This window comes from Vigna umbellata, chromosome 8 (assembly GCF_029865625.1).
Source record: "Vigna umbellata cultivar VRB3 chromosome 8, Vumbellata_1.0, whole genome shotgun sequence".
Lineage (NCBI taxonomy): Eukaryota > Viridiplantae > Streptophyta > Magnoliopsida > Fabales > Fabaceae > Vigna > Vigna umbellata.
In genome coordinates, this window is record NC_142172.1 from 37,510,812 (window position 1) to 37,522,729 (window position 11,918).

The 11,918-nt window shown below is 34.9% G+C and overlaps 1 protein-coding gene across 1 annotated transcript; it reads right to left on the bottom strand.

Annotated features, from left to right (window-relative positions):
• Positions 1-5,113: 5,113 nt before the first annotated feature.
• Positions 5,114-11,399, bottom strand: LOC124837441 (Transducin/WD40 repeat-like superfamily protein). The gene is made up of 2 exons (XM_047312801.2): positions 9,471-11,399; positions 5,114-5,468 (listed from the first exon to the last, which is right to left on the bottom strand). Exons 1-2 carry the CDS (start codon positions 11,213-11,215, stop codon positions 5,462-5,464), a joined length of 1,752 nt encoding a protein of 583 aa, XP_047168757.1. The 5' UTR covers positions 11,216-11,399; the 3' UTR covers positions 5,114-5,461.
• Between the last annotated feature and the right edge of the window lie 519 nt (positions 11,400-11,918).

Consider the following 11,918-nt stretch of genomic DNA (forward strand, 5'->3'; position numbering starts at 1 on the left):
ATTAACCAAGTATTAGCATGAAGCTATGTTTGGGTCACTGATAAGTAAAAACCATAATGAGTACTATAAATAAAATATTCAAGTAATTAAATAAAATATTCAAGTAATTAAGGTAGTTCAACATTCACAACTAACAATTATAACAAGTTAAAAATAATAAAGTCGTATAAAGATTTCAGAAACAAAAATAATTACAATGAATCTTAAACTCTACAAATAATTACAGTAAAATCGTCGTATATAAATATCTTTTGAGTTCAAATTTAATTATATTAAAGTCATCACGTGTAAGAGGACGACTTCAACTCAAAATAATTTAACATAAGTCATCATATTAATAAACAACTTCAGGTTAATTTAGTTTTTAACAAAAGTCATCACGTCCAATGATAATTATTTAAAAATAATTGTCATACCCAATAGTAACTTTAATTCAATTTAGTATTTAGCAAACGTCGTAAGTGAAAAATATTTTCAAATAAATTATCACATTTAATATCAACTTTACTTAAATTTTAAAGAAATTGTCACATTTAATATAACTTTACTATAACTTATTTTTGAAAAAGTAATCAATGTTTAACACAAATTTTGAAAAAGTAATTAATATTTAACACGAATCAGTTTTAGAAAAAGTAGCTGACCGTAGATAAAAAAAAATTAAGTATGTGATTAAATAAATGTAATATGATGAAAATCATTTTTGGCCTTGCAACTTCGTGACACACACGAAGTTGTACATTATTTTCATGACTTTATTTTTAAGGTTTTGTTTACTTGCGATGATTTTTTTTAGTCGAAAATTTAAGAAGATGGAAACGTAGAATGTTCTGTGTTCCGTTGAGATGATTTGAAGGTGACAGCGCAGATAGAAAAACGGGATCTTTCATTTACTTACATCTCTCTCATTAGAAGAGATTTGAAAGGAACTCATGTAATTTTATTATTTTACTCTTTGTCTTGTGGTTTTAATAATAATAATAATAAAATTTTAAAATTTATTTTTTTATTATTTTCTCTCTTTATAATATTTTTTACAATTATATACAATATTAATCATTATCATTTTATATTACTTTTACAACTAATGTTATTTTGGTAATCTTCAATTTCTATCCATTAAATATTTTTTTATCTGTCACACGGTCTAAATTCTACACTAATTCTCACAAACTTTACTTCGAAATTCAGTCTCACTCACCTCTAAATCCACTCAAATAAACAATAAAAAATTTACCTTCAAATCGCCTCAAATTCATCCACTCACTCTCTCTCCAATTATCTCCCTAAAGTAAACACACCCTAAAAGTCACAACTTGTCCTTAATGCAAGATACTTTTTTTTAAAATAAAATTGTATATAAAAAACACGACTTAATTTTTTATATAATTTAAAAAAACGAAATCATAATATAAAAAATGAATTAACCCACCTTAACAAAAAAATACAACCGCGCCTATAAACAACTTTTAAGTATGTTTTATATTGTCATTTCACTTTTTACTTTCTTCCATTTATTGTCAATCAAAACCTATATCATACCAAACCACTTAATTATTTTGGTAGGTAGTATTTGTCAGAACCCATTTAAAACCCACTAAAAACCTCATTTGAGTGGAAGCCAAATGTTAAGGAAGAGAGTTGGAAATCAGAGAGTGGAAAAATAGGTGGCAGCAAGAGGTTGGCCGTTCGCTAATGACGGTAGGAGTAAAATTCTAGGTTTTCAAAAGTTCACGCCACTTCTGCATGCACCCTTCTTCCCCAAAGTTCTGAACTTTCATTTTCTCCTCATTCTCTCTAAGATTTCTTCATCCTCCCTCTACAAAATCTTACTCTTTTCTTCCTCCGATCATCAAACAAACCACACCTGAGTACTCCCGGCGTCTAGGGCGTTCGTTTGAACCGATCAGTTTTTGATTCCGAGCTGGTAAGTTCATCTCTTCCTCAGTCGTGTGTTTTCTGTCGCATGCAAACCAAAATTTTTGGTTGCATGAGTTGATCCTCTCATTCTGAGTACTTTTGGTCTTGTGTTTGATTTAGTTTCTTAAGGCGTGACTGTAGAATGCTAAGGTCTCTGGTAGAGGCGAACCATATGCTGCATTTGTGAACGTTTGGTTACGCTTAGAAGTAAGAGAAGCTTATATAATTTGATTTAGATTCTTGTTTTGTATAGATGCATGTTCGTTGATATGAAATATGGTTGTTATTCCATTGTTGGCTGTATGAGTATATGAATCTAAGATATGAGAAACTGGAATGATATTGTGTTGATGATTTGGTTGATGATGAAATATTGTATGTTGTTTAAAAGTATTGATGATTAATGAAAGTCATGAAATGGGTAGGGATGTTGTCGAGAGTCAGTATTGACCATTCAGTTATACTTAAGTATTCGATCTTGGACCAAGCGTTCGTTTCAGTAGCGTTCGTTCTTCATAAGTGTTTGGTATTAGACCAGCGCTTGTTCGATATAGTGTTCGGTTTTCTTGTGGACTCGATTGGAACTGTATTCTTTCATTTGGAGAGAATTCTAGTTGAGGACGAGCGTCTCCGTTTTGTAATTTTCGTACATGAGCGTTCGGCCAAGGGTAGTCGTTCCTTGGTATTTGGTTATAAACTTCAGTATATCTATATGCATTTGTATATTTTGTTCGATCTTGAACACTAGTTAAATGATATCTTATATGTATTAAGCCTTTATTCTATAAGTTTAGTAGTGCTCGGTCTTACCCCAAGCGCTCGTACTAAGTAGTGTTCGGTCTTACACCAAGCGCTCGTACTAAGTAGTGCTCGGTCTTACACCAAGTACTTGTACTAAGTGATGCTCGGTCTTAAACCGAGCGCTCGACCTTGATTCAGTAATATGATTTTTAAAATAAGAGCATTTGGCCAAACTCAATAGCGTTCGGTCTCTACAGTGCTCAGTCTTTGACTATCACTCGTTCTCCTTGATGTTAAACTCATTAATAAAGCTAAGTATTTATATCGTTCGGTTTCTTCATATAATTACGTCCGTTATTATTATTTGATGTCCTACAATATCAGTTTCTAATGGTGTTCGGCCTAGAGTGTTAGTACTCGGCCTAGGCTTTACGGTGTTCGGTTTGAACTATCAAGAGTTAGTTCATTAAATTGGCTCACTTGGTAAATAACGTTTGATTATATTAACCTCTGAGAACTATTATTGTATTCGGTCCCTTTCACAATAAGTGAGTAACTCTCTCGATTTGATCTGTTTTGAGTTGGAGACGTCTCGGTCTCACTCCAAGTTTTCAGTCTCGTTCTGGGTTAAAAACTAACGTTCGATATTTGGTATCCTACGGGATCTTTATTCAAATTGGTTAAGTTGAAGTTTTAATGATGAAAGATGATGGAATATGATATGGATGAAATGACTTTGATTATGAAAGAGTATTCCGGGGAGGAATATCACATGAATGGATATCAGAATTGGTAAAGTATGAATGTGGGCACGCTAAGATAGCGGTTCATCCTGATATTCCGTGATTACTCGTTCTCACGTAGAGAATGGTAAGTCATGTGTGGGAATGACAGGAGGTCCTAGTCCTTATGGTTAATTTGGACAGATAAGACTAACCTCGGGTGGCAGCTGTTGAGGGTATTCCAGTTACTACATCACCCGGGTGCATGAACGTCGTAGCTACACAGAATTCATACAGTCCGGACAGTCATAATCTAGTATTAGGCTTTGCATGAAAGAGTTAATGATTTATCTTGTTTAGTTGATTGTGTGAAATATATGTTGATACTTGAATTAAATTACATAAACTTACCCTATTTCGTGTCTTGTCATGTATTCTCGTTCGTTCGTCCTTGTCATTGTGATGATCACCCTGTGGGTAGGAGCAGAAGGAGAAGAGTTGCTGGAAGAAGCATTGGAAGAGATGGACGTGAATGTCGAACCTTAGGACGCTCGGTCAGTTGTTGGTCTACTCTTTTGTAAGAGCATTCGGTCATGCGTTTACTTTATTTTTTGATTTGACCGTTCAGCATAGGAAGAGTTATAAGTCGTTCGTCCTATATTTATAGCCATTTGTACAATTTTAACTCTATGCTATTTTTGTAAGGTCGTTCGGCCTTAACTGTATCTTCTATCTTTTGTAAGAACTGAGCTGTAATATTATTATATGTGATTATTCTATTATATGATTTTATACTGTATTTTTGGGATGTTACTTATGACCTTTGTAATTACTATATAGTTTAATATAATTTATTTATTTGAATTAAAATAAATCAAATTTAGAACATAGACATATGATATTACCCTTTGCATTTACCTATATTATAAATCCTATTTTAGAACTGATAAGATAATGGTCGATAATAATTAATGAGAAATTACGTAAAAGAAGAGTTAAAGTTTAAACTAATATACAAACCAACAAATCATGCTATAATATATTTTAAAAAAACTTTTAATTGCATTTTTAAATTTCACGTATTGCAAATTTACAAATTTATTTCCTTGTATTTCAATTAAATTAATTATTTTTTTTCTATCTCGGGTGGAGAATTTTATATCATGTCCTGGTTTAATAGTATAATATTAACAAAACTGTGCAACATTCAATTTAGATTATTAAGTGCAATACTTTAAAAATATACTTTATAATGATTGTACAAGAAATTGCATATAATTACAAGATATTTGAAGAGAATGAATGCATATGTTTATAAATTTTTCTATAGAGAAATCGAAACCATTTTTGTATAAGTGATGAATTGATCAAATAAACAATATAGTACGATATACGATTATATCATAATCTATTTTAAATAAATTATAAAGAAAACATTCTGACATTTCTCTCATATCATAAAATATGGAAAGATATATGTTGACAATCCTGGATCTTGGTGTGATATTTTCATAAAATATATATAAAAAAGGATAAATTTATAATAAAATCATGTAAAAAATTATTAAAATAGAATTGTTTAAGTCCATGTAAAAGAAAAGTGAGTGATATCCACATTATAAGTAGCAAAAAGTCTATCTAATTAGCACCCAAGTCAACAATTATTAAAATCCACATTCATGTCACGGGAGCATGCTGAACACATATTTTCTAAATGATGTAGACGAAAATACCCAACAATGTATGCATATTCCCAGAATAAAACGTAATTAAATTATCCTGCACCATGAGAGGGAATTTTTCATACAGATGAATATCTAACTTAATATATGACTATACAAAAGTCCCCAAAAAATGGCAAAGCTTTTCTATGTTCCGCAACTACAACACTGCAATTAGGACGTAACCCTTAGTGACAGAGAAATCTCATGATAATAGTCAATTAAAGCCATTGGAATTTTAACCAAGGAAGACCTATCAACATGTGAATTCAATATGTTTGTTCTCCTTTTGTTATCTTGTAGTGCCTTTCTCTGTCCTGCTTCTGCCAAACTATTCCGCTTCACATTAAGGAGAAACTAGTCCCTGCAAATTTTATAAACAGACATCATCCAATAAAGTTAGAAACTACAGAGTTAAAATTGATAGTGGCAGAGATTCATAAAGAATGAAAGAAAAAGGGATTACAATTTTTATATATATATATATATATATATATATATATGACTAGGAATATGGATATTAGTAGATGGGATAAAAATCAATCCCAGAGTAAGCAACCACTGTCAAATGGTATATACAATAAACAAATAGAATATTTTAGATACATCAACATTCAGGCTGAGGATAGAGGTATAGAAAGCGTTGCACAAACACCCTGTTAATTTGATCAGAAAGATCATGTTACTATATAAGGAGAAGGAGAGGTTTATTAAGATAGTTAGAATATTAATTGGTCAGTTAGATATAAATAGGAGAAGTATAGGAGAGATGTAGATTTGTTGTTACTAACCTGTAGTTGGCTCTCTGAGAGAGGAAAAATCCTTTGTGAAGGAGAAACCCAACCATTGGAAGAGAGGTTTCTCTTTCTTTTTCTTTTTCTTTTTTTTTTTATTTTCATGGTGTTTTAAAAAAGTTTCTTTTCTTTTTCTTTTCAATTATGAATTCTTAACAAATTGGTCCGACCTGCCGATCCTCAATCATGATGACTAATCAGGTGGAACCATGGGAGAAAGTTGTCACCGAGCAAGGCTTGCGACTGGCAGAATTAAAAACTGATATGGTTTGCATCAAAGATTTGATATCATAGATGAAAACAATAAACCGTCATCTTTTGAGAGGGAAAATTCCGTTAATAAAAGTGAGAAATTTGCCGCAAAAGAGGGGGAATAGTGGGTTTGGGGAAGAACATGACTTTCTTCCTTGCTCTTGGGCAAACAACGTTGGATTACTGACTTTTGAAGGTTCGGTAATCAAGAACCACACCCTTCATGGTGAAGAAACCAAAACTGGCGAAGGAAGACTAGAAAGAAAAACAAAGATGTTTTGATGGAGAAAGAAGTTGACATTTCCATGAATAGGGAGAAACACATCATAAATGAATTTCTATGCTGGATGTGGATAGTGAATAATGTGGATTGCAAACGACTTTTTCTGCCGGATGACCTGACCTAACAGTACACACTTGCTCAACAAGCAGGATGAAGATTCAGCCAACAAGCTTGGCAATGAAACAAAAACAAAAGGAAAAAGTCAAAGAAACTCTTAGTGATTACTGTTATACAGACTCTACCCTCGTCCCCATCACTACCCAAGCCTTCGGAGATGAGTTTGACACTGGCTGCAAGTGGGTTCTCATTCCCATGGCAGGAAAGCATCACAATGCTTTCAGGAAGGACAGATGAAGATCATGGTGAAGATGAAATCGGAATCCAGCTTCCACAATTCTAACCTTGATTTTTAAGATAGTTGATATAAATAGGGGAAGAAGCCTACGTGAAATGCAATTTTTTGTTGTTGTAAATTTAGCAACCCTTGGAGGAAATACTTCTCTCCTATTTCTTGTTGTTTCCATCTTATTCGACAAAACTTTCTCGTTCTTTTTCTTTTCAATTATTGGTTCATGACTAAATTCTATTGATTTCAGAGCAAAGAAGGTCTATTAAAACAGGATCAAAATATCTAATCCTATTTTCTGACATTTGCTGTATCATGTTAGACAACCCAAAGTACACGTGACTTGCTACAAATAACATACTTATAAATATATATTATGCAGTCTTGTATGATTGTAAACATTTGGTAAATTTGAAATCTGCACATATTTTGATAACTGTGTACATTTAAAAGACCAACAATAATACTAAGAGAACAAGGTGTTTTTGGTTTAAAAATATTACAACAATTTTATAGATGCCGCTAGTAGCTATTCATTTAAACAAAACACAGGAGTAGCTAATGAAGACACCGAATCTGTTATCAATTGATGCTAAATTTATATTGCCTGAACATGTCTATCAAAAGGTTAGACTATTTCATAGCATTAAACTTGTATTTAAACAGTCTTAAATCTGCAATCTTCAATCTTAAAATAAACAGGTTCCATTATGATACAAGGTCCCTGAATAGCCAATGACAAAATACTAAACAGAAGTCAAATAACTCAAAACTACTGAGATAAAATATTACTTATGACACATATTGAACTAGTGCAACAATGGCTAACAACATGGTTGCATACTGTGATGAAAATGGTAATATGGATGAGAAGCACACACTATATCAAATTTAATATAATAAAAAACTACAAGGAAATTCTCCGTGTGTGTATGAGAAAGCAGCAGCTTGTAAAGCATTCTTATAATCGTCTTAATTTCACCAAAACAAAAATCATTCACAATCCAAACTATTGATCCATCAAACATTATGAAGATGTCAAAGTTGAAAGGGCTCAGGAATTAGGAACCTAAGTACATTTACACCACAAGAGTTTATCAGATCAATAATCATAACATTCTTCTCATTCCTAATAAAAAATTCATTAGAATCAGAGCCTTTTTCCCTGAATATTATTCAAGTTTCAAACAAGCTATTTATGCCAGTCACAGACACTCTGTCTTCCACATTTAATGGAACGAGACAGCATAAAAGAAAGGTAGAGGAAGAAAGGAAAACAATAGACACTACAAAGGTAAATGTCATAGGGCTGAGTCTCTAGGATTGTGCTCCTAAAGAGAGGTTGCCAACATGAAGATCATCAAAGGAATCAGTTGACCAAATTTATTCACTATTTTCTTAAAATAGATGTCAGCCTCACAAAAACATGACAGACTTGTGCTGGTGTGAATGCAGTTATGAAATTATTCCAGTACAAACTCCAGATTAGAAGATGAACATGCTATTTGGCTATAATTTCAAAATGGCAAGCAAAAGTTCAGAAAGGTTCTATAAATGCCTGCAGAAGCTTAACTTTGAAACTTATAAAGGACGTTACAAGTTTTATTATGATAAACTTGCTTTCAAACTGTTTTCCAGGACGTAAAGTAATTTGGGATAGATTCTGATACTAATGGCTCTTTGCTGATATATAATAAAAGACATCAAAGGTTCTCACAGGTAGTTATGCCTCCAGTTAATACATATCAATTCAGAGCACACCACCAACCTCCAGCAACTTATGACATCCAAAACATATACTTTGTTCTCATAAAGTTATAGATGCAGACATCCCAAAGTGTCTACAGTATTCCATTATTGTAGAACACATTCCTCTGCATCTCTCTCACTTAGAAGGAAGACATGGTTTGCGTTAAGGTTTTTGGATAAAAAAATGTTTTGTGAGTCTCAGGTCTAGAATGCTAAGGAAATTCAGACGTTTATCATACCAGACTTGCATCGCTAAATTGCTACTTGCCAGGTAAAGGGTTTAATAGTATAGATGGAAAAGGAAATTGAGAACTTTCAATTGCTAGTTACACTTGTTCAACCTTAGATTGCATTTCTGTACTAGCACCCGAGTATCCCACGTCCATGGAAATTCAAGAATAACACAGCAGAAGCAAGGCAGGTACATGGGGTTACAGACAGACAAACAATTGTAGATACGTAGATATGGAAGAGAATCAACTACAAAGAACAGGGAAAATATCTTCTTTGGTGACCTCACCTGATTAGAGGTTTACAAAAATCTCTACTCGTAGACCATCCCACGTCGCCTTTAATAGATTATTATACCAATGAACTGATAATAACTAATCTGACCCCATAATCCAATGTTATCTAAAACGGGGAGGTATCAAAAGAAAAGAAAAAGTAGAGATAAAATCTATGTAGGGTCTATTTATGTTAGGATTACCTTATTTTGTATTATAAAAACTTACAATCAAAAGCATTGTGATTCACCCTAAAATCTTAGCCAATACAAACATAATCTGAACATTAGCTTGACAAAGTAAAGCTTGAACTATATCATCTTAGAAACAGACAAACCAGGATAAAATTCAGTAACTACGGTAGCAAAAGCGTATTTGAAGAAACAGCATATTAGATTATGTAACTAAATGAAGCTTAGCATTAGAAATTACGTACCAGTACTTTATCATCCCATCCCAGCCACACGTTGCTACCTTGCTCTGTTCCAAGGGATGCCACTCACTGCCAATGCAAACCCCTTCATGACACTTGAGAGTTCTGAAGACCTTGCAGCTCTTCCAGTCCCAGAACCAACACTTCCCCTCCCCATCCCCTGACATGACAAATCGCCCATCCGGAGAAAAATTGACCTGACAGGCATATCCCGCCACAATATGTCCTGCAAACCTCTTCTTCTTGTTAAGTTGGAACTTCTCCCTTGTGCTATAAATAAGTATCTGGTTATCCAAGCTCTGTGCGGCAAGCCAATTAGCATTCGGGTGAAGCGAAATGGAAGGCATGGAGTGCATGTGGGGCTCACTAATATACTTTATCACCACAGGAATACCAAATTCCCAGACCCTGAGGGACTTGTCATCACTAGAAGTAACAAATCTCCTGTTGTTATCAACAAAGGTGATGGTATTCACAGCCCCCAGATGCTGATCATACTCCTGGGTTATCTGCCCGGTATTCATATCCCACTGAACAATCTTCTTATCACTCATTCCAGCCAACAAAACATTCTGCTTGTCCTCATCCGGATTAAGCTTCACGACATAGGGAATTTTCCCAGTGGCGAAAGTGGATATCACCTGCCCCGTCTCAGTATCCCAATACTTGATATTCTTGTCATAGCCAGCACTCAAAAACTTGGTCCCATCATTGCTGAAACAAATATCCCTGACAGCTTTCGAATGTCCCATGTAAGTCCTCATACACTTGCCAGAGTTGAAAACATCCCAAATCTTAATCTTGGTATCCATGCTGGCAGAGAGAATCAAATGGCCATACTTAGGGAAAAACCGAATAGCTGAAACCCCTTTGGTGTGTCCACTCCAAGTATGAACCAATCTCTTAGGAATATAGCAATGATCATTACTAGCCTTAGCATCCTTAGGAGGCGCAATCCAAGACCTACCCTGGTAATCCCTCTCCTCTTTCCCATGAAAGGTACTCTTATCTTTAACAACCTCGGCTTTTTCCCCTCCAAACCCGCTCTTCTCTTCTCCTTTCTTCTTCGCATACTCCTCCGCGTACTTCTTCTGTTCCTCCGTCAACTCTCCCTGCAACCCTTCCTTCTTCCCCGCCCAGGGGCTCTTCTTGTTCTTCAGCAGCCACGCCTCGGAGGCCGGGTTTTCGATCTCTTCTTCTCCGTCCTCCTCCTCGCGGTCCTCCTCATCGTTTTGGTCGGATATTTTCTTGTCCTTCGCCTCGGTTTTGCGCTTCTTCTGCTGGTGGCGGGGGATGTTGTAGACGGAGACGGCGTTGTTGGAGCGGAGTGCGTCGAGGTCGCCGACGTAGTTGTTGGCGGAGGGGTCGGCGGCATAGCCGAACTTGTGGAAGGTGTTGTACTGCTCGTCGAAGAGAAAGGGCTCGATGGAGGCGTCCTCCACGAAGCCGAGCTTGTGGTTGCGCATGCCCTGAGCGATGCCGTCCTTCGCGTAAGGGTGGGCCGGGCCCTGGATGGGGGCCCAGAGCTGGTCGTAGGAGGGGTTGAAGCCCACCAGGTGCTGAGTCGGGTCGATGGGCCTGGAAAGGGCCGAGGCGGATGAGGAGACGGTGAGGGCCAGCATGGTGTCGTCCACCTTGGGCGCCCCGGTACGGCCCGGGAGTAGGCGCGGCGGAGAGCTAGGGTTTTGGGACGGGGAGTCTGGTTCGTCGTCGTTTTGGTCGTCGGAGTATTGGTGAAGAAGATCCATTGTGTGTGATAATACGATTGTTGATAAATGCGAGAATGTGAACTGCTGAAGTGAATTCTTTTACGATTGCAGTGGAATGAATGCTTTGGTTCCTGGTGCTGCTTTTGGTTTAAACCAGGGTTTTTATTTTCCCTCTTTCCTTTCCCCCGGATTTTTCCAGTCGGTGGGGGAGGTTTAACATCTGGGTCTGCATCTATAAACAAAAGTAAATTTATACCAACTAAAATTTTTATGTTTATATATTTTATGAATAATTTTGATTATAGTATAAAAATTATTTTGAAAACAACATAAAAAATTAAGTACACAAATAGATGAAAGATAAGTTAGAAGAGAAACCTTTACCGGGTTAAATTTGAGATCAAACATCCATTTACAGTATGATTAAATATATTTATAGTCTTTAAAATTTAACAAAATTAAAATTATTTTAAATATAATTTGAGAATTAAAAATATATTTAACATTTTAATTTGTATGTCGTTTTTACTCGTCCAAATAAACATATTAACTAATACAGCCTAATAAAACTTATTAAGCTTTGTGGAATAGTTTAAATCTATATTATTTACATAATGTTAACATGTTCTAACTAAATATCGGTAATTTATGTGATAATTATTAGTTATTATCTCGTTATTATTTATTATACTTTTGTTATTGTGCTTTTTTGACAACTTCCATCATTTAAAAGGATTTTTTA

Bases quoted from the DNA above. Each gene is read 5' to 3' on its own strand.
- LOC124837441 (XM_047312801.2), bottom strand. From the start codon at position 11,215: ATGGATCTTCTTCACCAATACTCCGACGACCAAAACGACGACGAACCA.